This window comes from Plutella xylostella, chromosome 25, assembly GCF_932276165.1.
Source record: "Plutella xylostella chromosome 25, ilPluXylo3.1, whole genome shotgun sequence".
Classification (NCBI taxonomy): Eukaryota; Metazoa; Arthropoda; class Insecta; order Lepidoptera; family Plutellidae; genus Plutella; species Plutella xylostella.
In genome coordinates, this window is record NC_064005.1 from 6,008,610 (window position 1) to 6,035,722 (window position 27,113).

At 43.1% G+C, this 27,113-nt stretch overlaps 2 protein-coding genes across 2 annotated transcripts in view; one reads left to right on the forward strand and one right to left on the reverse strand.

Annotated features, from left to right (window-relative positions):
• Positions 1-423: 423 nt before the first annotated feature.
• LOC105392967 (dol-P-Man:Man(7)GlcNAc(2)-PP-Dol alpha-1,6-mannosyltransferase) lies at positions 424-4,921 on the reverse strand. The gene is made up of 8 exons (XM_011564660.3): positions 4,710-4,921; positions 4,500-4,632; positions 4,201-4,374; positions 3,786-3,939; positions 3,396-3,540; positions 2,933-3,159; positions 2,535-2,675; positions 424-2,335 (listed from the first exon to the last, which is right to left on the reverse strand). Exons 1-8 carry the CDS (start codon positions 4,833-4,835, stop codon positions 1,150-1,152), a joined length of 2,286 nt encoding a protein of 761 aa, XP_011562962.3. The 5' UTR covers positions 4,836-4,921; the 3' UTR covers positions 424-1,149.
• A 334-nt stretch (positions 4,922-5,255) lies between these two features.
• Positions 5,256-27,113, forward strand: part of LOC105380450 (ubiquitin carboxyl-terminal hydrolase puf) — a 43,835-nt gene continuing 21,977 nt past the window's right edge. The window contains exons 1-39 of the mRNA XM_048630404.1: positions 5,256-5,522; positions 5,673-5,769; positions 6,010-6,794; positions 6,901-7,172; positions 7,403-7,621; positions 7,951-8,133; positions 8,472-8,535; positions 8,667-8,739; positions 8,990-9,111; positions 9,539-9,653; positions 9,937-10,096; positions 10,460-10,594; positions 10,920-11,047; positions 11,290-11,368; positions 11,581-11,765; positions 12,261-12,441; positions 12,812-12,962; positions 13,197-13,506; positions 13,850-14,039; positions 14,287-14,415; positions 14,655-14,831; positions 15,125-15,455; positions 15,633-15,757; positions 16,017-16,136; positions 16,489-16,611; positions 17,527-17,655; positions 18,402-18,513; positions 18,924-19,138; positions 19,525-19,693; positions 21,559-21,785; positions 22,108-22,311; positions 22,640-22,812; positions 23,805-23,971; positions 24,216-24,306; positions 24,602-24,779; positions 25,321-25,461; positions 25,914-26,074; positions 26,354-26,480; positions 26,739-26,849. Coding sequence (XP_048486361.1) covers positions 5,480-5,522; positions 5,673-5,769; positions 6,010-6,794; positions 6,901-7,172; positions 7,403-7,621; positions 7,951-8,133; positions 8,472-8,535; positions 8,667-8,739; positions 8,990-9,111; positions 9,539-9,653; positions 9,937-10,096; positions 10,460-10,594; positions 10,920-11,047; positions 11,290-11,368; positions 11,581-11,765; positions 12,261-12,441; positions 12,812-12,962; positions 13,197-13,506; positions 13,850-14,039; positions 14,287-14,415; positions 14,655-14,831; positions 15,125-15,455; positions 15,633-15,757; positions 16,017-16,136; positions 16,489-16,611; positions 17,527-17,655; positions 18,402-18,513; positions 18,924-19,138; positions 19,525-19,693; positions 21,559-21,785; positions 22,108-22,311; positions 22,640-22,812; positions 23,805-23,971; positions 24,216-24,306; positions 24,602-24,779; positions 25,321-25,461; positions 25,914-26,074; positions 26,354-26,480; positions 26,739-26,849 — 6,702 coding nt within the window. The 5' untranslated portion in view covers positions 5,256-5,479. The remainder of the gene's footprint in view (positions 5,523-5,672; positions 5,770-6,009; positions 6,795-6,900; positions 7,173-7,402; positions 7,622-7,950; positions 8,134-8,471; positions 8,536-8,666; positions 8,740-8,989; positions 9,112-9,538; positions 9,654-9,936; positions 10,097-10,459; positions 10,595-10,919; positions 11,048-11,289; positions 11,369-11,580; positions 11,766-12,260; positions 12,442-12,811; positions 12,963-13,196; positions 13,507-13,849; positions 14,040-14,286; positions 14,416-14,654; positions 14,832-15,124; positions 15,456-15,632; positions 15,758-16,016; positions 16,137-16,488; positions 16,612-17,526; positions 17,656-18,401; positions 18,514-18,923; positions 19,139-19,524; positions 19,694-21,558; positions 21,786-22,107; positions 22,312-22,639; positions 22,813-23,804; positions 23,972-24,215; positions 24,307-24,601; positions 24,780-25,320; positions 25,462-25,913; positions 26,075-26,353; positions 26,481-26,738; positions 26,850-27,113) is intronic.

The following is a 27,113-nucleotide window of genomic DNA, read 5'->3' on the forward strand; positions in this document are numbered from 1 at the left end:
ATAGAAGTATATAGTAGAATACGGTTATCTGTCGTTAGATAGATGTAACATACAAAGTTGTGTCAGCAGACTCCTCAATTAACACCGTCGATCGATATTTATATTAAAAACTCCGCTTTGTAACCTTTTTTGTGTTATGTTTCATTTAAATATTTCTCTGTTTAATACTTACTAAATTTTATTTACATTGTCTTAAATATATCACTATTTTAATTGTATTTAGTATTGTATTGATTTTCATGATAAATAAAATGGTTTAAATGATTATGGTAAAGAAACTTCGTTTGATTTCAAAAAAGTTCTTTTTTTCATATTATACATATGTTTACATAACAATAATGATTAATGAATTTAAAATGTTATCTTAAGTATATGTTAAGTCTCAGTTAGTGATTCATAGGTAATTAACATTCAATACACACATAACCCGTCGTAGGTGATTTAATTTATTACCATAACACATGAAAACAGTAATAATTTTGACTAGACAACCTAGGTACCCTGGTCTAATACAAATTTTAATTACAACAATACAAATAACATTTAAATATGAAACCTTAAAATGATTAAACTGTAAAAAAATGCAACACCTTTAAAAGCAAGTTTACAAAATATGCTAGAGCTAGAATACAACAAAACAAGTATAATTAGTATTATTGTACAAATTATCTATCAGACACAATAATTAACCCCCGAGAAAAAAAGAGTGTTATAAGTTTAACGTGTCTGTGGCAGCGTAGTTCACAAACGGCCGAATCGATTTCTGTTTTGTTTTTGTTCGGATCATAATTCTACCCGAGTGTTCTTTGCCATAGTTTATAAAAATCGGCTTAGCCGTTCAAAAGTTATGCGATTTTTTGTGTTGGTATATCGGGGGTCTTTAACATTGGTTAGGTTGTTTTGTTTGCACTCGGGAGCTTATAGCATTGGGGAAGAAAACAGTCACAAGTTACTTTCAAAGGACATGACAAACCGGCAGTCTAAATGGCGCTTTAAACGGATTGGCTTTGTCGAAAACCACTTTGAAAGTGCAATTCTTTGACTGGGCAAGCCGTTTGCTGTGAAGCCAAAGATTCAGCAGTTATCGAGAGATCACAATACGTATTACAAACACTTTAGTATATACCTAGTAACAATCTATGATATGTTTTATGAAACTTCAGATTTATTCATTCTTTCAACTATAACTTCTTCAACAATTTGTTGTATGACATGCCTGTCCTCTAGGCTTATGTCTTCAGGCTTGGTCTTATCATCATATATTCTCCTATCTAAAAGCCTAGCGATAACCTCTTCTACTATTGAATCTATGTTTTGGTTAGTTTGAGCAATATCTTCGGGTGTTTGAGCTTCTTCTATATTTATTTGTTCAACGATTTCGTCGGCCGCATTTACATCTATTGGTGGTTCTGTTACCTGTTCTTCTGGTATATCACCTCTGCCATCAATTTCAACTTTGTCTAAAGTGGGTTCTGCAAAGTCATTTTCAACTTCTTTCTCGGCCATTTGTTTACGACGCCGCATCAACTCTCTCAGCTTTTCTTTGGCTGACGCCACAACTTCCTTACGAGTTTCAGATTTTATTTTAGTAATTGCTTTCTTTTTCTTTTCTTGTCTTGACGCCTTCAATTCATTGAGATACTTTTTGCCTTTCTTAATTTTCTCTGATGAAATATCTACATTTTCCTCGACTGTTATATCGTCTTCGATTTCATTTTCGTTTACGAACTTTTCCTCTTCCAATTCTTGTTCTACCACTTCCACTTCGTCCTGTTTAATTTCTTCAGCTACTTCTTGATAATCTTCCTGCACAGTTTGTTCTGGTTCGTCGTAAGTTTCTTCTACTCCCTCTAATACTTCTTCGCTTTCTTTCACCAATTCAGGCTCTGGCTCTACTTGCGGCGCTTCAGTAACTACCTCCTCTGCCGACGCTTGATTTACTTCCGCATGATCTGGCATCGCCTCATCGCTTTCAATGACATGACCTCTAGGATACTCCCTGAAGTCTTTCCGCTCAAGCAGGAATATAGCCGGTCTGGTTTTGATTTTGACTGGCGGCAGTAACTTGGTATTTATAGTGATGTGCGAGAATGTTTCAGCGCTGTCTAGTATCACGTGTGTTTTGGAGAAGTCCTTGAGTTGCGAGGAGTACTTGCTCTTGGCCTCGACGAGGAGGTGCGTGTAGGGCATCAGCTGGTCGGTGGTTAGAGACTCGTTCTTGCTGTAGCGCCAGGCGGGCTCGTGCAGCTGCGTGAAGCGCGTCACGCCGGTCTGCGCCGCCAGGTTGCAGATGTGCACGTGAGCGTACGGCTCGTCGCGGACGTTCTTGTGGAACCTGGACAACAGATTACACTTTATGATATTGTAAAGGATAGTGATATTGATAACTGGCTGATGAGGGCGTGCCGAATATTTTATAAAGAACACTTGATAGGGGAGGCTCATGAACCGTGCAATGACTGTAACCATAGATTTTCATAAAGACATCTGGCCAACTTAAAAGTAGTCTACAAAACACCATAAACAAATCTCACTTGAGTATAGCAGCTCCACCGGGGTAGTTCTTGACGGCCACAGAGACCAGCGCGGTGGACAGCACCAGGTTGCCCACAATCAGCACCACGGCGCCCCAGAACATCAGCTCGAAGATCGGAGCCTTCGATCTTCTGATGTAGCTGGAGAGGAAAAGAAGGAAGATTGGAAACGTGACAGCATAAAGACTACAAGTACAATGATATATGGTTGGTAAATGTCGATATGGTATTATAGTTAAAACCACTTTTTTATAAAGTATTTAAAAGTGAATTCCGCTAGTTATTTAGCCAGCATAAAATAACATGAACGAAACGTGAGGCTCTACCTACAATAGTATGAGGTGCAGTATTAATACAATGTTAATAACTCTATTTGATAATCAGATCCAGTTACTTACATATAAGAGCACGCAGCAGCAGACGCCATGTTAAGCAGCGGGAACACATAAATGATGAACCTCAGCTCCTTATGTGGCAGGAAGGAGTACAGCAGTATGTAGGTGATCGCCGGTGCCGCCACCTGTACGAAGCGCTTGTCCAGGTACAGACCCACGGGGATCAGGGCCAGGCTCGGCCCGAGGCCCCGGGGGAGGGCTGAGTAGAAGTACCAGAGGAATGGGGATGTCTGGGGTAGAGTTGAGGTAAATTTGGGGTTGAGGGATGATGTAATAAACTTTGATTACTAACTAAATGCCTCAGTAAGGTGGATTGAGGTAGGTAAGCTATTTTTTTTACCTTAAAAAAGAGACAATGTTTTTACCAGACCAGACTTTTATCGGTACTTGATAATGACAACCCTTAACATGTTTCGCAATCGTGGTAAGATTGTTTATCTATCCGTAAAATTTATAAAAAGGATACACCCCAGTCTGAGCTCTTGTTGAGCACAGTGTTGTACCAGAACACCTCTGCCTCGGGCCACAGCAGCCGTCCCCAGAATATGGACTCCACACACACTGTGAGTGCCACCAACCCTGCGCCAGCCGGTATTGCCACCTTTAATAATCTGTAACAGTGAGTTCAAGGTAGAGATTAGAAAAGATGAAACAAAAATTCTAAATTAAATATAAAAAAAAAGTAGTCTCAGTGTTTCTAGCATAATTATTTTTATTTATTTTTTATCTCTTTATTGTACAAGTATAAGAAATAAATGTACAGAATGTGTGCTTAATGCTAAAAGCATTTTCTACCATCCAACAAAGAAGGTACAGGAAAACTAGTAAGGTGTGGAAAAAAATATTTTTTGCTTACGTCTGTATATTCAGTTTTCCCGCTTGCAGGTCTATCAGCACAAACAATCCAAATAACATAGCCAGTTCTGATCGGAATATTATTATGGATGCTCCAGCCAATATTATAAATTGTTTGTACTTCCCAGATAACCATCCTTCAAATGCTAATAGCACTGTAAAGAAATAGAATGGGTTTTGTAAGTACATTGTTTTTGTAAGTAACTAACATGATCTTAATCTTACCATATTCAAGCCTTATGCTGATGAAAATAGAAGCAAGCTCATTGCATACTAGATTAATTATAGGTATTTCTGTGTATTTTTCTCCTCTGTATTTTTACTCTAATCAGTATTAGAGGTTGTTTCAGGATTCCATCCAAACCTCCCAGACAAAGGTAAAATGAATAATTAAAGTAAGAATTACATTAAGTTACCTAATGGCATAGCCATGATGTTTGGGAGTGGCCTGCTCATGTAGAACATGAAATGGTACTGTGTGATGGTGATGGCAGTGTACCACCACGCAAAACTGTGGCCGTACTGCTTCTGCAGGGTGTCCCGCAATCTCTTCCATGCTGCTACTATGAACAATGCTAAGGTAAGACGCACTGAAATATAAAGAAAAAAAACTTATTAAAGGCTGTCTTTAAGCATTACACCAATATTTAGCAGTAATCTTACAGTTATTAATATCTTGTATGTAAGGTAGAATAGAATAAACAGAAATACATACCAACATATTGCATCCAAAACTTATTTACTCCAGTCAAATGAAATATCGCGGCTGCCGGCGATGCTGCACCAGATATTAATAAAGGCCCGACGAAAGTACGAGGCACCACACCAGGAAACTCGTTATGATCATACTACAACAAATGATACACAAATAAATAGGCCGCCGAATGCCAATTTATGAATCCCAAATTAGATTTTTGTTTTATACCTGTGATAGGTTAAGTCGATGATATAAAATGTCGTGAATGGCTTGTATATTGAAACTTTCTTCCACTTTTGTGAATGGACATATAACTACATGTAAAGACGCAATAAAGTATAATAGCTGACCCATGTTAACTATAGACGACACAATAATATTAGATAAAAATTCAACCCATCCTATTGGAAAAACATCAAAATCAAAACCAAAAATGTCAAAAACATATGTCTATGTCATTTGTCAAAATACTCACAGAGAAATATATATCAGATTGACTAGATACCTAATCTGTATTCGAATGTAATGTACAAACTCGTGCTTGAACAAAGAATTTGAGACTGTCATTATTATTCTGAGAACTTGAGTGTGTCGATGTTTGGTTCTTAGGAATATTTTATGATTCATTTATAAAATATTAGTAACTTGCATTATTATTTTATACATACATAAGTTATCAAAAAAAAAATGTTACTTTAATTTTTCTGCACAATCACAATGCACAAATAATATATTATCAAAACATTTTCAAATGTAAATCATGTTTGAAACCATTTGAAACTAAACGCAGTGATGGTTTGCATTTGATTTGACAATTTTGACATTTTGACAACAATGGTGGAGGAAAGGTGGAATGGAACGGAATCCATGACATTTTAGGCCGTGTTCTTCGTTTTCTGTGATGAAAAATATCAATAATGATACATTTCTCATTCCTATTATTAGAGGGGAAATATTTGCTATAGTATTCCACTCGCGTTAAACTCAAAATAATAAGAATGTGTGATGTCTGCTCTGAGTTTTCCCAGCTTTTACTAAATTGTAAGTTACTTTGTCTTTCGATTTTGAAATTCTATATTATTTTTGTGAATTAACGCTATTAGATGAATTGTATGATGGGTTTGCTAAATCTACATTAAACCAGCGATATCTTTATTTCTATATCTATCGTAAATTCAATGTTATTTTCAGGTGAAGCAAGATTAACTGACGATGTCTCCCAATATCCGACTATTAGTCAATCTGAATTGGAAACTGTATTGAACTACATTCTTTCATGGCCACAAAGGTACGGTACTTATTTCAAAACATTCAAGCAAAATATTCTTCTTGTGTTTTACGAAATTTGCACACTTCCTCAGTCTGTAGAGCACTAACAATTTCAGCATTGTGTTGTCTAAAAATAAACAAAAACAAACCATTAGACGCTAGTTACATCTTCCTCCATCTAGTTCTCCTTTTTGATAGGTATTTTAGTGAGCATTTTCACACTGCTGTTACATTGTAATAAAGTAATTCTTGTATTCAGGCAATGCATGTGCTGCTACAGAGATGTGAAGAACTTTGAAAGATTCTACCTGGTTGTGCAGAGTATACTCTGCCTGTCAGTGTGTCAATTGAAACAACTGAAAGATGACTTGATTGAAGCAGCCAAGGCCCCAGCCCCTGATGACAATGCTAGCAAAGAGGAGACGAAACCTCCAGATGAAAAAACAGCTCCTAAACTAGAAGAAAATACTAGTGTAGGCAAAGATGAAGTACCTACACCTAAAGAACCAGACACAAAAACATTACAGGAGGAAAAGCCAGAAAAGAAAGATGAAGAACAGAGGGATACCAACAAACCCTCTTCATCAACAGCTGAAGAGGGAGAAGTGTGGCCAATGCAACAGAAGGAAAAGCTCCTGCATATTGTTTCAAAGATATTTTTACTTAACTTCCCGCTGTACTTAGCCTGCAAACACTCCGCCCTCAGTAGACTTGATGACCTCACAGCTCAAGAAATATCCAACTTAAGTTCTTATTGTGATCTCCATGACACTGAAATTCCTGCATATTTACTTAGAAATGTCAGTTTATTTTGCAAGCTGGGTGGAGTCTGCGCCATGACCTCTGTGTTTGAGCATGCCACCCCAGCGTCTCTGCCGTTGTCTATGGCACATGCCATTGTGGCCGCTGTGGGGAACCTCAAGCTGTGGTTGAACTTCAGGGCGGTGGCGCAGCTGTTCATGCCATTGAGAACAAAGATCTTGAAGTACATGTGCAATTTGGAAGATAAAGACCTGAGAGTACCAGCAGTGAAATCTATGGCAGGTAAGATATAAGTAATTTACTATTTATTCAATCCAAATTTATTTAAAACACACTTTTACACACATACATAAAACAGAGTAATATACAACTTCTTATTTACCAACAGACTTCATGTGGGGAGCAGCGAAGGAGCCTCTAGATGCACCTCTAGCCTTTGACGGTGATGGCTTGGGGCTGGCCTTCAAGTACTTCAACAGCAGCACTCTGACCATGCGTCTGGCTGGCATCGCTCAGATCAATGCCCACATCGCAGCCCACAACGAGCTGTGTGCTGGAGAGCCTGCCGCAGACGCAGAGCTTGCTGGGCAACAGCTGGCCCAGTGGCTTACTAATAACAACATCATTGAACATCTGTTTGGACCCAACTTGCATGTTGAAGTAAGTATGAATTACTGTTTATTGTTTTATCTGTTGGTTAATTAATTCCTATCACATCCTAGGAACTGCAATTTAATATTTAAGATGTTAATGGAAACACCACATCTTCATCTTCCTCCCACCATTTCTGCAGTAGAACTGTAAAGACCCTGATGCTCCTTGCGTCTTTTGTAGCTAGAGGAATAACCATCACATCTTCAACAGTTCTCAAACCTCCCCCTTCCCCGCAGGTAATAAAGCAGTCGCACATGATCCTGAAGTTCCTGGCGGTGGAGGGCCGCATCTCACCGGAGCACATAGAGCTGATCTGGGCGGCAGCGCAGCTGAAGCACTGCGGGCGGCAGGTGTACGACCTGCTGCCCGGGTTCATCAGGGCATTGGCACCGAAGCCGTGCACACATCTGTATAGCTTACTGTGTGCGCTGCCACCTAAGGAGCATACTGAGCAGGTTAGTTTCGATGGCTTCCCTTATTTACACAGATCAATACTTATTTTAAAAATGTATTATAATGCACACAAAAGATTTTGGTTGTTGTATATCAGCCAATAATAGTCATCTGCATGACTTCGTCCAATGAACCCCAATATGTGCTTTCGGCTATTCTCGTATAATCTTTACACAGAGCTACCTATCATAATTAGATCCTATTGTTGCCTATATATTCCTAACTGTAAAATACGTTTCTCCTTAGAAGCATATTTTCGATGAGGTTAGGTTGGTCAGTCAGTTTAGTATCTTTTATTACTAACAGTGTACAATCACCTCCCTACCCACAGAGCCTCTACCTGGCCTCAGCACTCATGCGCGCGATGTGGTCGCGCGGCGCGGCGGCGGCGGAGCTGGCCACGCCCCCTCTAGGGGAGGAGGCGCTCCGCCCCCCGGCCTCCTGCAAGCCGCACCACAACTCGTCGTCAGAGGCCAGTGTCAGCATGGACCAGACTAATAGTGATGATGATCCGGTGAGTCTAAGGTTTCCTAGTAATTAGCATTAAGTCCACCTTTTGTACACTTATATCTCATATTTGTGCAATAAAGAATTAAATAAATAATGTTAAGTCAGAGTTATCTATCATACAGTTGTAGAGAGGCTTTATTTTCATGAGCAAGTATAGCTAGTAAAATGGAAAATTATTGACCACTGGACACTGGTGGATATTTATTAATGTAACAAAAAATAAATAACCTACAAATAAAGTTCTGAAACACGGTAAAGTCAGTTCATCCCTCTCTAGTCCTCCCACTGGTCAGGATTAAACATGTGTTGATGTTATGTTAATATTTATGTTTTGTTTATTAGTGTGAGGAGTTGAGTACATCGGGCGAGGAGGCGGGCCCGACACCGCGCAAGCAAGCCAAACACCGTAAGTATTATATCTATCGTACCTACAACATGAGCAATGTAACAGCGATGGTTGGTGGTGGTAGTGATACCTCAGAAGTTCCAACATGATACTCATCTTGACAAAGAGATTAATTTGCATTTTTTTTGCAGCTGAACAAGAATGGCTTCGTGAAGGCGAAGAACTCGCTAAGAAAGAATGTGCAACACTTAAGTCTTGCCAAAAGTAAGTACATAATACGTAACATCCCACTCATGGCACTTTTTCAGTATGTCGATTTCGGGTATATAGGTATAGACCTGTCTCCAGGGCTAGTAGCACGGGGCGCATTTAAGACGTGACATAAGTTTTGCATCGCGCTCACTCACATCGCGCAGCCTCAAGAGCGAGCGCGACGGATAACTTTTGTCACGTCTTAAATGCGCTCCGTGCTAGCCCTTCAAGAAGTTCATTGATAAAACCTCACCCTTTACAGACGCAGCAAGCCGCGCGCCGGCAGCAGCGGCAGCGCGAGCAGCGGCGCGGAGGAGCTGCTGCGCCCGCGCAAGAAGAAGCTCTACAAGAAGCGCCACAAGCCCGGCAAGACGCGCCACTTCCGTGAGTCTATGTACCATTGAGACTTACTACTTACTTACTATTTTTGTAATGATATATAGAAAACTAAACTGTAAACCTGTTACCTTTTCGTCCGGATTACCTCAAATGCTAGGGTCTGGATTAAAGAGGCATACTTTTTGTTTCATTGCCTAAAATGCTATGGTCCGGATTGAGGAAGCCATAATATGTTTTATTGTGATTTTGATCTATATAATATTTTAGAGTCAGATTCGAATTATAGTCGGCTTAGCACGACACGAGAAGTTTAGTCGTGTGATAAGCGACACAGATGACTTCAGATAGCTAATTCCCAAGCATTAGATTCCAGCTTTCTGCCAAACTGTTTCCATGTAAATTGGCGAAACTTGAAAATACAATTTTATATTCATAAAAATAAAAATTAATAATACAACAATTTTTGATCCAGCAGCAGCACAACTGAAGACGGCCGAGCTGGCGGAATCAGTCTCAGAAGTGGAGGAGGAGTCTTCAGGAAGCGACACGGCGCACTGCCAGCTTCTCTGCGACAATGTGGATGCCAGGTACACTACGATCCACGTGACTTGACCACAATTTAGGAGGCACATGTGGAATGTCAAAACTGGGGATACCTTTGATGTCCCGTTCGTAATGTTACGCCTACATATTTTTCACCACCAATCCAAGGTCAGCTGCCTAAAATTTATTTTTGAAAATAAGTCCGTCTTTGTGTTCTTTCTCTGAGCTTTTTCACATTTTTTGTATTTTTATTTTAAGCCATAGGATATCTGGAACAAACGTACATGTAAGTAAACAAATAACTTACCCTGATTCCCCTCCCACCAGAAGGCTAATGGAACTTCGTCTAATGGAGTCGTACAAGCGTCGTGAAGAGGAAGAAGGCAGTGCATCGTCAGCCCTGTCCCCTCACTCGCATCGACACCTGCCGTCGTTAGATGAGGACGACTCCGCTTGCGAAGAGGAACTGGCCAGATTGGCTGCACAGGTATGACGTAGAAGAAGTCTGGTTATGATAGGATTAAATATAGTTACGTATGGAACTCCGGTAGCTACTTTTTTCTTTACTCACATACTTTTACTGTCGTTTTATGAGGACGAGTTTGCGAGCTTGGCTGACCAATTCAATCCCTGACTTGCCTATGTCTGCTACTCCTAAAAATTGAAGCAGTGTAAAATTCATCTGTTTTACTTTTCTTGTTACACAAAAGATTAAACTAATTCTTAAACAAACATTCGGTAAACTTTCGTAACATTTTCAAACTGTAACATACTTAGGTATATCGCATCTTACAGTACCTAAGATACTACAATCCCCTTTTCGTCTCTAAACCCACCCTCCCTATTCCAGGCGCAATGCCTCACAGAGTACGCGGGCGGCGCGCGCGGCCGCCCCCCCTCCCCGCAGGCGGCCCCCTTCAACGTGGACGACGTGTGCCGCCCGGGACACACGCTGCTGTGGGACCTGCTGCAGGATCATACTGCTGTGAGTGCTGTTAGATAGATAAATCTTATGTTATCTTCAGTCAAGTGGACACACCGCTGAAGAACCCTAACACTCGGTCTTCTAATGGCTTTCTAAGGTTGTCAGTCTGAAGGCTGAAAGGCGTGGAACGCCTTGTTGTTGCTATGTTTGCTTGTTCATGATCTCCTCTCGAAAAGCAGGCTCCACCAGCAGCTAGCCAGTTATCAGTTCTTCAGCAGGTACAACCAATTCAAGTTGGCTATTTTAAGAGCTAACACGGTATTGAATAAAACATAAAGCACGAGACTCTAAACTACTTTTCTAAAAATCCCATTACCCTCCCCAGGAGCAACTAGCCGAAGGCCTCGCGCTAGAGGCGGAGAAGGCTCTGTGTGCGCTGCTCTGCTTCAGCACGGACAAGTTTATACGCATCAAGTTCATCGAGGGTTGTCTGGATAACCTCGCCAATCACAGGTCTGTTTTACACTTTTTACATTCGTTGTTGTCAGTAATTGTTTGCCACAGGTTTTATTTTTTAGAGCCCTTTACGTGTTCCACCACGTTAGAGAAAATAAGCTGGGCCTTCATGTTTGCTCCACAATTCTCTTTCGTTTGCCTCCTGACACCATATTTTTTAATAGGGTCAAAAATAAACTGCACATAAAGTCATGTTATAGGTATTTAAGTCTAAGCTTCATATAATGTTTTGTTTCCAGGTCTGTGGCGGTATCTCTTCGACTTTTACCGAAGTTGTTTTCGTCGTTTCAACAATTACGAGGCATGGATATGCATCAGGTAAGCAAACGTAAATTTTCATTCGACAGTTCTGTGTTCGAATACAAACATTATGTAACTTTCAAGTGCCAAGCCCGTGCGACTTCATAACTGCATACGCATAGGCGTGCGCTAGACCGCTTACTAATCATCGTCCACTATTTTGGTCAACTTATACATTCTCTTTTACGACTTACACCCGTAATCTATATACCCATCTCCCTCCCACCCAGGTGGTGATGTGGGCGGAGCGAGAGCGCGGCATGATGCGTCTGTTCTTCGAGGACCTGCGCCACTTCACCGCGCAGAAGGTGCCTCCCGGGGACGCGGCGCACTACGCGCATATTACGGAGTTGACTGTGCGCCTTCACTTCCTGACGGCGATATTCTCGCCGGTCGGGTCGCCGCATAACTTCCGGTAAGGATTTCTTTAAGAACAGACTCCTTGAATTAGTAATACTAATTCATTTCTGTAGTTCATGGGTAATAGTAGATAGTATCAATAACGACACGAGTGCTGTGTCAGGGAAAACTTGGACACCGTCAATGGATAATATCAGCCCTTGATCATTCACTGCTCGAACACATAAACACGATACGATGTCTCGTCGTGGAAATACCTCCTCTCTACTCGCAAGTGTTCAATGAGAGAGAGCGAGAGAGTGGAACGACGCGATGTCGCATTGTGTTTATGTGTGCTAGTTCCCAAAAGCACAGCATTCGGTCGCCGGCCTTCCTCATCCAACTGCTATCAGACCTATCTATTTTACACTCTTTTTCCTTCCAGCACAGTAGGGCATGTGGAAACCCTCTGGTACATGTTTTTGATGCGATCGTCCTTCCATCTCCACATACTTTATACACCTGTTCCAACCTGACTTTTCCCCATACTTTACAATCTTTCTCCCTCCAGCCTTACAGTGGAGCAAGTGGAGACGCTCTGGGACTGCCTCGTAGTCCGCAGCGGGCCGGAGTGCGCGGACTGCCTCTACTCGTGGCTGCTGTCTCACAGCAAGAGCGCCGAGCAGCACGCGCTGGGCGCCGACGCGCACCGCTTCCTGTACCAGGACAAGATGCCCACTAGGGAGCCTGAGGTGACTGTCTTATGTGGTTGTTGAACCAGACCCCCAGGGCGTAGGGGGAAGAGTGATAATTACAGAATAATTTTACTTTACAATTCAATGCGATCTGTTATCTGTATGTATTCTTTTCAAAAAGAAAAAATACAAAAGTTTTACGTGCTGATTCCAATTTAAATATAGAACAAATAGCATCAAAGGACTAGTATCTAGAATCTAGAAGCTCTTTTTTGCGTTAATGAAATTAATTTATAGATACTTGGTACTTATTCACGAAGTTTTCTAAATTTTAATGTGATATTATCTACCAACTATATCGTGTTACACGTTTTTATTGAAATGTACTGTGTTTTATTACTATACCAAACATATTTTCCCCCCACAGACGATGAGCATAATGGGCCTCAGCCTATACCAACAGCTGTGCAACTTGGCTCGCATGGCGCTAGGCGCGGGCGACGGGCGGGACGCCGCGCCTCCACACGCCGCCGCCATGGACCACCTGTGGAAGATCGCTCTAAGGGCTAATAGCACAGGTAATTATGATTATGCTGTATCTTGAAAGGATCGAAAGTATCGAAGTTCATCCGTATCTTCTGCGGGTTGACTCGATTTAAATGCATTATGCTTTTTTAATATTTGAGTTTATCAAGAGTTGTCTTAGCTACACTTAAACATTTAAAGGATGGTTGCTAGGTGCCAAAGCACACGTTTACAGATATAATTATGTACCTTGTATAAAAAATTCTAACGCTCACTTTTCATTTCAGATGTCTCAATGGGCGCCATCCAGTATTTAAACAGCTACTACATGGGCCAGCAGCTTCAACAAGAAGACGATTTCGTCTCCAAATGCATGTTCCACCTGTCATCGGCGGCAGAAAGACTCATCTCAAAGAACCAGGACGACGGCGAAGCGTCCACTTCGAAGAAACTTCCAGAAGGGGAAGGCAAGGGGGCGGGGGAGAAGAAGGAGGAAAAGAAGAATATTTACGAACACATGACCGAGGAGGCGGCGCTGCAGTGCATACAGAGGGCGCTGCTGCTGCTCAAGACGCATTTGGACACGTTCAAACGACGGTATGTTTCATCTTTAGCTGACCGGTTTGATGGATTTATTGTTAGTTTGTAAGTAAAAAATCGTATCGATAAAAAATAAGTCAGGAAATGAAGACATTTGCTATTGAAGATCCCATATTTTCTGAAGACCATTGGAACAGCCATTTCTGTTTTTTTTATTGACCCAGACCTAAAAAAGCGACGATGTTTTATGTTGCAGGTTTTTATCTTGTTGCAAGATAGATTTAACAATGTCAATGCAGCAGTTTTTTTTTATAAAAGCCCTCTCAAATTTAAATCGTAATAATGTTTATCTAGGTTATCTACACATCTATAGCTTGTTCACTAATCCTTCTCCCCGCAGCTACGCCTACCACCTGCGTCGCTGGGCGCTGGCCGAGAGCGGCGGCTGGGCCGGAGTCCCCGGGGCGGCCGGCACCATTCGTCTGACATTACAGCCAGCTGGGGCCGGCCCCCGTGCTGTGATAGCTCTGCACCAGAGCGATCTGGTGGCGCATCTGAGAGCACACGTGCATGTGTGGTGGGAGAAACAGGTAAGGGTTTACATTTGTTAACCTTGTATCCGCGTGTTTAGTGGTTAGTGTCGCTTGAGGCTACAGCCCCTGCCTGACCTATATGTTTCACACATGGATAAAAAGGCAGGGGGTAACTCGCACACACAATGAATGGGCCCTCCAAGACATTATTATTTAGCACATCTCAAGGGCTCGGCCACTAATACCCAACATCTCATTCACCCACGCTCTTTATCATGTTGTTATGAAGGATATTTTGTTACAGATTCAAGGAGAAGAGGGAGTGACGACGTTATCAACTGATGGTCCACTGCGGATGATCACACAGGGACAAGAATTGACCATCGATTATGACGAACGGACTTTATACGACATGGGCTTCAAGGACAATCAGGTAAAACATTGCAAATTCTTACAACCTAAATATTTGCAGATTTTTTGCCTCTAATTCAGTGTTTTTATAAACTTATCTGTAGCTTATCTCATACTGACTATAAATCATCGAATGAATTTAATAATATTGTCATTGAATTTCCTAAAAAAATGTCATAATGTGTAACACGTGAACGTGATAACGTGAGCTCTATCGGGTGATAAAACCAAACATAACCTAAAACCTTCTCCACCCAACAGCTAGTCTTCGTCTCCGTCGGCGTGTGCGGTCGCGGCGGCGGCGCGTGGTCCGAGTGGGACGCGGCACCTGCCCGCGCCCGCCTGCCCACGCTGCTGCTGCTGGAGCCCGGCTACTTCCACCAGCTGTTCACGCTCATGCAGGCGCTGGGCCAGATGAAGGAGCCCGCCGGGAACGGGGTATGTTGTCTGCAGTACACTCGCTATAGACACACGGGTGTCAGTAGGCGCGTGGTCCGAGTTGATGCAGATAATACTACTACTACTACTTTCTGCTCCTGAACCTCCTGCAGGTTGACTGGTAGAGAAAGCATTAAGTCCACCTTGATTGTAGGTATACTTTTGTAAATTGTGCAATAAAAGTATAAATAAATAATGCCTTCTATTGTGGCCTACATGCAATGATTATTGGCTGATGAGCATTAAGTGTCCTGGTACTAATAACAAGATACTAACGTATAACATTTTTACAGGAATCCGTGGCCCACATGAAAGCGCAACTGCTGTCTCGCCGCGTGTGGGACATCCTGCAAGCCGTCCCGCTAAACCCAACCTTACTAGAAGCGTTCCAAAACCCATCGGAAAGCAAACTGCCTGAACTACTCGACCCGACGAGTCCCCAGAAACTTATGTATTCACTCCACATTGTTGACAAACTGAGTTCCACTGGGACAAGCCCGAACATGGCGAAGGAAGCTTCTGGAAGCGTCGAGAAGAATGAAGAAGAGAAATCCGTGGAGAACTGGAATGAGCTGTTTATAAAGAAGGGAGGATTGAGGACGCTCTATGATATTATGATGTCGGGTGAGTAGTATTTTGTTTGTATTGATTTTATCCAATATTGTATAGTTTTATTTTTGAACTTCGTTGTATCTTTTTAGTATTCTTAGGTATGTATCAGAAAAAATCTCTAGTCGTTTAAAAACACTTTCATTTGAATGTAAAAAAAACATTTTTTTTTAACTTTATACTTTTTTATAGGAGTGTTACAACGCAGTGACGACAGCGAGTGGCGGCAGGACTGCCTCGCGTTATTACTGCAGTTGCTGTGTCGCATCGGCACGTTGCCCTCTTCAGACCCCGCGCAGACTCCCAAACTACACCCGGTTAGTTACGGTTTAGAGTTAAAAAAGTGGTTATTGTTGTTTATTTGGCTAAGTAACTGGCTGGATATGGAAAAACTAATAAGAGTGTTGTTGAAGAGGATGTTGGTGTTGCATGTAATATCATTTATGAGCTAAAAATATAAATATTACAACAATATTTCTGGCGCTTGACGGGCTAGTTGTTTCATGATGATTTTTTAATATATCTTCATTTTTAATTTAGCTCTGACCAAAATTTGATATAATGATTTTATTTCAGTCCTTACTATCGTTGATGAGCGTGGAGGACACAACTGAAAGACTGATATCGATACTGTGTGAGGCCGCGACGCCTAAAGATCCAACCACCTACAAAACCGGCTTTTGGGGACGTGCTCAGGTAAATAACACATACCTACAGTATATTTTTTATGTCTTTAATCAGGAAATAATGTATGCGCAAAATCGCGTGCTGTATTTAGAAATATTATACTGGTGTTCCCTACCATTCAGAGTCGCGAGCACAAGTTTCGAACCTCCGTTAACGTTGCGTATCGTCAACTGTCACTGACAAAATGTAAGGCAAAGTTAGTTCCAAAGTGACATTTGTTATTTCCATATGTTAGGCGGAATTTCACCAAACGTTTAACGTATTTAGTAGCCTGTCATACGTCTGTCAGTTAGTAGTAGCGTTCGTCCACACAAAATTTATCTCAATCGCAATGTAATAAAGCAAATTTCCCCCCCTTCAGGTGGTGCAACACGCGATGCGCATGTGCGTGTGGTGGGCGCGCGGCGGCGGCGACGCGGCGGCGCTGGCGTGGAGCCTGCGCCGCGCCGCCCCCCGGCTGCTGTTGGACGACGCTGATCCTGCTGTGAGTGATCTATTGTATTCTATTATCATAGGATTCGATACTACATAACAAAAGAACAGTACCATCAACTGTCACTGTCAAAATGTAAAGCTGCGTACAGACCAACCCAACAAACGCCCAACGAACGCCCAACGATGGATATTTATCATACATAATACCGGTCAGATTGCAGCAACGATGGTCAACGAAACACGTTCGTTTGGCCTGTCTGTACGCAGCTTAAGGCAAATTTGTTAGTTCCATATGTTTGTGTAGTATCGAATCCTGTGATATGCGTACTGTGATGGTGTTAGTACCCGCACTGTGGTGCAACACGCGATGCGCATGTGCGTGTGGTGGGCGTGCGGCGGCGGCGACGCGGCGGCGCTGGCGTGGAGTCTGCGCTGCGCCGCCCCCCGGCTGCTGCTGGACGACGCTGATCCTGCTGTGAGTGCTCTTTTGTATTACATTATCTCGCAGCAAAGAAGCACGAGTGAATGAGAGGTGCCTCCCCTAGTGATGTATCAAGTATACCGTGTATACGTCCGGTAGTCAGCGACTGAAAACTAGTGACAAGAGCTAGTCCAGCTCTGGTGGTTTTCAACACGCGCTATGTTGGTAGAAAAATCAAGAAATACATAAGGCATAATGGAGTACTTCGCAATGCAATGGCAATGCCTTCAAGGTTCGCTTATCCACATGGTTATTTATGTATGTAGCCTCTTCATCGTCATAATTATTTTGACCGATATTACGGTAACCTTAGACATCTGACGGATAACCTCATTTCTGATACGATCCATCAGAGAAACCCCAAGCTCTCTCCATAGCACGCTGAGCGACTTGTAGACTATGCAGTCTCAAATTAATGTTACTAAGTAATAGTGTATTACCCTACAATGCCCTACATGTATTAACGTTCAATCTCATACGCAGGTGCGTCGCGAGGCCGGCAGCGCCCTCTACCGGCTGTGCGCGGGGCGGCAGGTGGCCGTGCTGGCGCCGCTGCTGCAGCTGCTGCTGGAGCACCTGCCGCGCGCCGCCGACATGAGGCCGCACCACGAGGTGAGTGTAGTGTGTGACGTTGTGGATTTGAGTGTGTGGATGTGAGGGATGAGTACCGTGAGGTGAGAGTGTAATATGTGATAATGTGGATTTGTGGATCTGAGTGTGAAGGGGTGAGTGTAGTGTATGAGGTTATGGATTTGCGTGTGTAGCTGCTACTGGAGCACCTGCCGCGCGCCGCCGACATGAGGCCGCACCACGAGGTGAGTGTAGTGTGTGACGTTGTGGATTTGAGTGTGTTTATGTGAGGGATGAGTACCGTGAGGTGAGAGTGTAATATGTGATAATGTGGATTTGTGGATGAGTGTGAAGGGGTGAGTGTAGTGTATGAGGTTATGGATTTGCGTGTGTAGCTGCTACTGGAGCACCTGCCGCGCGCCGCCGACATGAGGCCGCACCACGAGGTGAGTGTGTAGTGTGTGATGTTGTGGATTTGCGTGTGTGGCTGCGAGGGATGAGTACCATGAGGTGTTAGTGTAATATGTGGCGTTATGGATTTGGGTGTGTAGCAGCGAGGGGATATAATAAATTACAAGTGTCTATTTGCTATGTATCATTTAAAGTGATTTAATGGGATTACCTTGGCTTATTTTTTGGTTCACCACAACAGCAGAGCTGTGGTCCTATATTTGATTATAATAAGATCTATTTAGAGTTATGTGTCTCACCGTCGTTGGTTGTAGCTGTGACTAGGCAGTGTAAAATATGCTAACATAGATTTGTAACTCCCATATCGTTTACTTCAGGTGGTCCATCACCACACGGAAGAGGGCAAGGAGCCGTACGGGCCGGCGTGCCGCGACTACTTCTGGCTCGTCTGCCGGCTTATTGACGGCCTGCCTGAAGACTTCTTTAAAGGTATGTTGTGTCTAAAGCTAAGTTACTTCTTTACGAGTTAGTGTTTTGACAACTTTATATATGATTTATTGTAGTGGCTTAGGTTTATTGTAGATTGAATTAAGCAATAAGGCCGCCTGGCCGTCCAAAGTGGCCACTAATCGAATTTATTGTAGTGGCTTACGGTTATTGTAGATTGTTTTAAGCAATTAGACCGCCCGGCCGTCTATAGTGGCCACTAAAATGATAGTAGCGTTAAGCTCTGCTATGTCCTTAAAAGTGTATATAGGTGTGAAGATAACAATAAAAGTAGAGGACATGGTTTTGTATAGAAATTTTAGGCCTTTACGCAGCAGTGGGTGTGTCCATAATTTCTCTGACTTCTATTTTTAAAATTAACCAAATCTTGTTTTTCTATTCCACTCCAACAGAAGGCGCAACATCCGAAGACAGTGGCGCCCCCGACCTCAACGAGCTATGCGAGCAGATCCGCTGCTCCCTAGAGAAGCGAGAGATCATAGAGAAGCGAGCGGAGGGCAGCGCGCCGGACGACGGGCTCTACGGGCAACTGAGTCTACTCACGCACCTGCTGAAGCATCCGCTCAGGTTCAAGACCAGCCATCTGGGGGTGCAGACTATACATATGGTGAGATTAATTGATGTTCACCATGTTGTTGTGCCAGGGCAGTTGGTAACCGGTCCTTAGTTCAGTCGGTTGTAGCAAACAATTATTTTAACAATTTCATTGTTTCCTGTGTGTTTACAAGCTGAACAAACTTTGTAGATAATTTTTACATCGTCAACAGTCGATCTTGAGTCTAATCTAGTTGGCCACCTTTGTTATTTGGAAGAGATCTTTGTCAAGTGGAGACTAGTTCTCTGATAATCACTATAATTGTGCAATAAAGTATCAAATAAATAAATAAATAATTATGAGAGTCTGAAAAAAGGGAATCTAAAAAATCTGTCTTATTTTAACCAGAATTTTTCAATTGCTTGTTCCCACTTCAATAATTGTGTTCCTATCATCAGGTATTCGGTTTCCTGTTCGACGTGCCGAACCCTGACAAGCGTAACCTGCCCAAGTGCAAGTCCCAGAAGTCTCGCGCGGCGGCCTACGATCTACTAGTAGAGCTAGTGAGAGGAGCGCCTGATAACTACATGGTGCTGCATCACAAGCTCATGGACCATCACAAGCCGGGTAAGTTAACTGCCGCCTACAAATTTCTAGGCACCTACTACTTACTCCTACTACGTACTTTGCAGATCTTAGTGAATGATGGCAGACAGGAAACCTAAACGTATAACAAGCTCATGGACCATCATAAGCTGGGTCAGTTGTAGTAGTTACTAGCTGCAGGTTTTTGCGATCCTGGTACTGCAGATCTTAGTGAAGTATATCAGACAGGCGGCATATGATCTGCTAGTGGAGTTAGTAAGAGGAGCCCCGGACAACTACATGGTGTTGCATCACAAGCTCATGGACCATCACAAGCCGGGTGAGTTGTAGTAGTAACTAGGTGCAGGTTTCTGCAATCCTGGTACTGGAGTTCTTAGTGAAGTATATCAGACAGGTTGGATATGATCTACTGGTGAAGTTAGAGAGGGGAGCGGTCGATAACTACATGGTGCTGCATCACAAGCTCATCATGAATAGTGGAGGTTAATATAACATATAGCTAAAAACATAGCAAGTGATTTGCTCGCAACGAATAGCATTCGCTTTATAAACGCGCAAATGCTGCTATAGTTATAACGCGACGCGCCCTCGCGATCTTAGCTCGCAAAATTGGACAGCGTCTGCCCGCGGCCGTTGCCACGACGCTACTGCTAGAAAAAGCTTGCTATTTTGCGGAGCCGCGAGGCCGCGAGACGTGGCGCGCGATAACCGCGCAGGCGATATTCACACTGCTTTGTAGCGTCTCGCTCTCTCAACGGTGCAACGTCGCGCGACTCGCGTGTGAGAGAGCGAGACGCTGCGAAGCTGCAAGCTTCACTACGCAATAGCGCTCCGCTATCTGCTGAAATTAGCTCCGCAGTAGCGATTTGGCAACGGCCACGGGTGGCCGCTATGCTAATTGTCCCTCGCGCAATGTTACGAATTACGATCGCGTTGTTTGTTTTGTTGCATTTGCGTGCTGTAAATATACATAATAATAAATAGTTTAAATAGTAACGTATTAAAATAGGTATAGTGTTTATTTAGGTTTAGTGTAAAATTGTAAATAAATAGTGTTTGTGTAAGTGTAAATAGGTATTTTCTAACGGACAATTTGGTTCTGAGGACAATTTCGTATTTTAAATGTTTTGTGATTGTGTGTGATTGAACTTTGACTGGACAATTTACCTATCTTTACTTTACGTGTGTTTTCGTAAGTGGATGAAACTTTGAAAGGATATTACTTTGTGGTTTTAAAGTGTTTTGTGTAAATCGTTATTGCAATTATAGAACGTTTGACAATAATTCATAAAAATGAAGAGAAACAGTGATGTGCCATTATGGTAACAGTGATGTGCCATTATAGACAGTCCTAAGCCTGTAAAGTATGAAGGAAAGTTCATTGTTTTTTTAATAATTTTTTTTGTGCTTCAATATCGTTATAACGTAGCGGATTAAATAACCTGCTATAAATGTGTAACATAGCGTCTGTAGCGTGTTATCAAAATGTAGCCGTTTTTCCCACCACTAATCATGAATCATCACAAGCCGGGTTAGTTTATATCCTGCAAGTTTTTGGGCTCCTGGTACTTTGCAGATCTTAGTGAGTTTTGGCAGACAGAAAACATAAACACGTATAACAAGCTCATGGACCACTTCAATCCGTAGCCGTAACTACTACACTGTAGTAGCAGGTTACTGCGCCCCTGATACTTGCAGATGTTAGTTAATTTATTATATCAGACAGGTGGCCTTTCATTTACTGGTGGAACTAGTGCTATTACTAGTTTATTGTGATTTTTATAAAATCAATAATGTATGATCAGCGTATGGACCATAATAAGCAGGGTCAATCCTGTATCGAATTGATATCTTCGCTAACTAAATGTCACATAATTCTCCCACAGGTCCACAGTCCCCATACCCCTGGGACTACTGGCCTGCCGAGGAGTCTCGCTCCCCCTGCGGCTACGTGGGGCTCACCAACCTCGGAGCCACCTGCTACATGGCGGCGTGTATGCAGCATCTGTTCATGATGCCCAGCGCACGCGCCGCCGTCCTGCGCGCCGACCCCGCTCATAGCAAGCACGCCGCCACGCTCGACCAGATGCAGAACATGTTCGCGTACCTTATGGTCAGTAGGGCATGTTTAGTGGACTTCAGCATCGTCATCACCATTTTTACACCGCTCTACAGCCCGTCCACAGCTGTATAAAGGATTTTCTCAAGGAGCGCTAGAATACTCTTGTCATCGGCCTTCCTCATCCAGTCATTACTAGTGTAGGTCTTTGGTCCAGCGCGTAAAAGGCTTCTCTTCGAGAACCAGTTTACACCACTAGCCATAAGTTTTTCGATATAACTACCTTCACTACCGTCCCTATGTGATTTCTTTGACACCAGCGCCATCTAGTAACAACTTAAACAATCTCAATAACCACACACTATCACTCCACCAGGAAAGCGAGCGTAAGGCCTACAACCCTCGCAGCTTCTGCAAGGTCTACCAGATGGACCACCAGCCGCTGAACACGGGGGAGCAGAAGGACATGGCCGAGTTCTTCATAGATCTGGTCTCCAAGCTCGAGGAGATGACTCCGGAGCTCAAGAAGCTGATCAAACAGCTGTTCTGTGGAGTGCTGAGTAATAATGTCGTGTCGCTGGTAAGTTATATGAGAATTGTATATTATTATGTTTTTCTGTGATCTGTAAAGTTTTATGATAGTTTCCGATAGGTGCGCCCACATTGCCAGCGAAAAGCCGGAAGAAATTGTTGGTAATAAAATTAACTTTGGAAACCCATAGTTTTGATACTGTTTTTGGTGTCTAAATGCGCGCTTCACCCCCATATAGAGGCTGACATTTTCCACTGAACATTTCCAAGACAGGTCAATGCAATATTTACGACAACACGTTACAATATTTACCCATTTCACTACAGACTCAAATATTTATAACACTCTATAATAACAGCTGCCCTTTCTCCCTTAGGACTGCCCGCACGTATCTCGCACCCTAGAAGAGTTCTACACGGTGCGGTGCCAGGTGGCGGACATGAGGAACCTGCACCAGAGCCTGGACGAGGTCACGGTCAAGGACACGCTGGAGGGCGACAACTGCTACACCTGCTCGCAGTGCTCCAACAAAGTGCGCGCCGAGAAACGGTCAGTGAGAGGTCTATTAGCGCCCTCGCTGTGTTGAAATGACGATCGTCAGCGCTATTATACTCGTGAACTAATTAGAATTCCGGCCAAATTAACAGCCTGAAGCTGTCATTCTCAGGGCAGTAATTTAAAAATGTGTGCTCGCTTTGGTCAAGTTACGTGAGTAGAACAGTAATCAGCCCTTTAGGATAAGGCTCTATAGATAGTTTACTAGAAAAAGGTCTAGAGAAACGGTCAGTAAGAGGTCTTTTTGGCGCCGTCGCTGCGGATAGCCGTAGAGAATGCGCATCGCAGGGCTGTTTTCTTTTGTTTTTTAATACTAGCGTCTTCGCAACGGCTATCCTACATTTCCTCAATACTAAAAACCGAGTGGCATAACACACATAGGTCCTCATCTTGGTCAAGTACGGGGGTGAAACTTACACTATATAGAGAAGGCTCCATAGATAGTGTCGTCGTGGTCCTTAGCGACCAGGTCTCTAGTAGTGCACGGTGCGGTGCCAGGTGGCGGACATGAGGAACCTGCACCAGAGCCTGGACGAGGTCACGGTCAAGGACACGCTGGAGGGCGACAACTGCTACACCTGCTCGCAGTGCTCCAACAAAGTGCGCGCCGAGAAACGGTCAGTGAGAGGTCTTTTAGCGCCCTCGCTGCATTACCTTCTGTTCCCACATCGAAGTCGACTGTTAAGCCCGAATTTTAATCGGATGAGCATTTTATATGTTAATCGGCGTTCGACAATTTCAAATAGCTTCATAAAAAATATTCAACCACTGGAATATCAGTTACAATCGACCCCAACAGCCGACCCGTGGTGGCGGGGATGCCTGTCGTAGAGTCGGTTTCTTTTGTTTTTTATATAAAACAACTCCTCATCGCAGTGGAGACCGCCACTGTTTAGTGCAAGAATACTCAAAATGTCGATCGCCAGCGCATTTATACTCAACAAACAGAGCAATCCCCGACGACACTTACGACGTTTTCTTCACAGGGCGTGCTTCAAGAAGCTCCCCCGCATCCTGTGCTTCAACACGATGCGCTACACGTTCAACATGCTGACCATGCTGAAGGAGAAGGTGAACACGCACTTCTCGTTCCCGATGCGCCTCGACATGTCCGGTTACGTCGAGAAGCACCTCATGCCGGCGCAGTACCAGGGTGAGTTATTATGAATGTGTCATTATATAACCGTAGTGTATAAACAAGTTTAAATAACGACGTATAATATTTGACTAATTTCTAAGGCGACTTGCGCTCAGCACTGTCTGAGTTATGGTGATATCCATATTTGCCATAGATGCCGCGCTACGTTTGAACTCCCTTACATGTTGAATCCGTACCATTTTATATGTTTTAAATTACTAAATATCATTACTGATGTATAACAAATGTTTTCGTGCAGAAGAGAAAAGGAAATCTGAATTAAAGAAGGAAGATGAGAGCAGTCCGCCCGCCGAGGTCGAAGACAACCCAGAGTTTGACGAACACTATGAGTAAGTCAAGTTTCCGATTCCTAGTGTAGATTCATTTCAAGGTCCTTTCAACGCAAAAAACTGTTCTGTTCCTTACTGAATCGCCAAGAAGATTTTTTTTTAATGTTCGCGGTAGTCTGATAAGATCAATCTTAGTCAATCGATGAGGCTTATTTTAAGTCAGCCATTTATTAATTTATTTACTTTAGGAAAACGTACAGCACAATTTTATGGATTAACAATAGAATGAGCAGTAAAAGGCCTTTTACATGTCCCTAACATGTGTCAGTTCTAAAACCGGCCTTCTCCCCTCCAGATACGAGCTAATCGGCGTGACAGTCCACACGGGCACGGCAGACGGCGGCCACTACTACTCGTTCATACGGGACCGAGAACACGAGCCGCACGACCGCTGGCTGCTGTTCAACGACGCTGAGGTCAAGCCGTTTGACCCAGCGCATATAGCTGCAGAATGCTTTGGTGGAGAGATGACGGTGAGTTGAAAAAAAGAAAAAATATTTGACACACAGACAACAAAAACAGAGAAAAAACTAAAAATACAAAACAATAACAAAATACATATAAAATAAAACAAAGTAAGATTGCTATCTAGAGCGTCAAAAAGGCACCAGCTCAGCATGTGCTGTGGACAATAAGGCCACAGCCCTGGTTTTCAGCTGGCCCTGCTTTGGTGACCTTAGTCACGAACACGAGGTATTTGCGGACTCTGTGATGTGGGTAGTAAGGTGCACGACCGCTGGCTTTTATTCAACGATGCTTTGGAGGAGAGAGGACGGTGAGTTGTGGACTCTATATTGTAGAGTTTAATTATGCAGTAGCCATTCGACAGGGCGAATTTAACGACATTTGGTTCAAGAGATGGCGCACTTAGCAGCAGGATGCTTCGGTGGGGTGATGACGGTAAGTTGTGAATTTTATGTTGTAGCTGCTGTTGGCTTTTTGAGGTTCCAAAAAGCCATGCTTTTTGTATTGTTTATTTTACCATTTTTTATTACCCAAAATTTTCTTCCGCAGAGTAAAACGTACGACTCGGTGACGGACAAGTTCATGGACTTCTCGTTCGAGAAGACGAACAGCGCGTACATGCTGTTCTACGAGCTCAGCCCCCCGCGCGGGCAGCGCGGCTCCGACTGCGGACAGTCCGAGGAGGCGCAGGTAACACCAATAATTACCTATAATACATACACCAAACACACGACGATGCAAGCCCAAATAAGGCCTAGCTAAAGGTATAACACAGAGTTAGGATAGATTTCCCAGCCCGCCTCGCCAGCGCGGATCCGACTGCGGACAGTCCGAGGAGGCGCAGGTGACTCGAATGCATTAATGAACTATCAGTGTCAAGCTGACATCTATGAAGCTTTGATGCTCGTCGCGGAACTGTCGATGAGAATAAGTGGAGAATATTTATTCTTCTTATAAGTCGTTTTTATAATGATTTTCTATTGCTCTAATCAATTATTCAGATTAATTTAAAATTTAAAATAAGTATTAATATGTAGTTTAGTTCAGTTTATTCTAAACCTTTCAAACGTAAGATGTGCCTGTCGGGCCCTAGATTACATATTTTATTTACTTCTGAGTATGTACACTTATCCCCTCCACAGTCCTCAACAGCGGGTGACTCGAGCCCCTGCTCCTCTGTAGAACGTCGTCCGTCGGACGTGGCGCCCTCTGTCAAACTACCGCCGGACCTACTCAAGTGGATCTGGGACGACAACATGCAGTTCCTGCACGACAAGAACATATTCCAGCATGCGTATTTCACGTGAGTCAAATGTAGCGTCGGTTTACATATCTACCGTTTGCATGTATGTGTTTGTGGACACTTTTACCGTGCATTAGCAAATAGAGTGCGGTTGTTAAATCTAGTATGGTGTTTTGTTACGGACAGCTGACAGCTGCAGACACGTAAAAGCTAGTGCGTAGCGCTATCAATATAAATAAGTGCGAGGCGAAACGACGCAGTCATAGTTTGACTGTATATTGGGACAACACTAGTGGTAGAACTGTAACCGTAGCTAATAATGTGAACATTTTGTTCCAGTTTCATGGGTCAGATGTGCAGCTCAGTGCCGCAGTCGCTGCTGACGCTACGACCAGAGATTACCGAGGTGGCGGCGCGCCTCTCCACGTCGTTCTTCATAGAGACATTCATACATGCCAAAGAGAAGGTAAGCTGAATGTTTAGATACAGTTTTTGTTGGGTTTTAGGGATAAGTTGCCTCACTAGAGATGATGATCATCTGATAGTAAGTTGAACAGTGACAGTGTCATTTTTTTAATGGATGAGACAGTATTTAAAATTTTCAGAGTCCGTTTTGAGGAGCTGGTTTAAATCGGCGTTCAAAAAAATTATTGTATGAAGAATTGGCATCGAACGCAAGCGAATTTTTCACTGAAATTTAAAACATGTCTCCCGTTCTTTCCAGCCCACCATGGTGTCATGGGTGGAGTTAGTAACAAAACAGTTCAACGCATCGGCGGCGGCGTCCGAGTGGTTCCTAGGACACATGGCCGACGACACCTGGTGGCCCATGCAAGTGAGTGCGAGAGAGATAGAGGATGGGGGGAGAAAGAGACAAAACTTTGATTAGTAGAAGGAACTAATGTGAAGTGGAAGGTGTGGAAAAGAATAGGGAGAAGATAAAATTGTAGATGGTGCCACAGGTTGGCTTGATATGTAGTGATTGGCGTGTTCAGAGGACATGTTAACCACTAGTATGCGGTTACTAGAAAAAGAAAGCAATTCTTTGTATTAAAAGTACCTTTATTCGTTATTTTCTAACGTTTTAAATGGATATTAC

Bases quoted from the DNA above. Each gene is read 5' to 3' on its own strand.
- LOC105392967 (XM_011564660.3), bottom strand. From the start codon at position 4,835: ATGGGTCAGCTATTATACTTTATTGCGTCTTTACATGTAGTTATATGT. The intron at 3,940-4,200 runs GTAACTTAATGT...ATTTCTTTACAG, and splicing joins CATCATGGCTATGCCATTAG to TGCTATTAGCATTTGAAGGA. The intron at 3,541-3,785 runs GTAAGCAAAAAA...TCACTGTTACAG, and splicing joins GGAAAACTGAATATACAGAC to ATTATTAAAGGTGGCAATAC.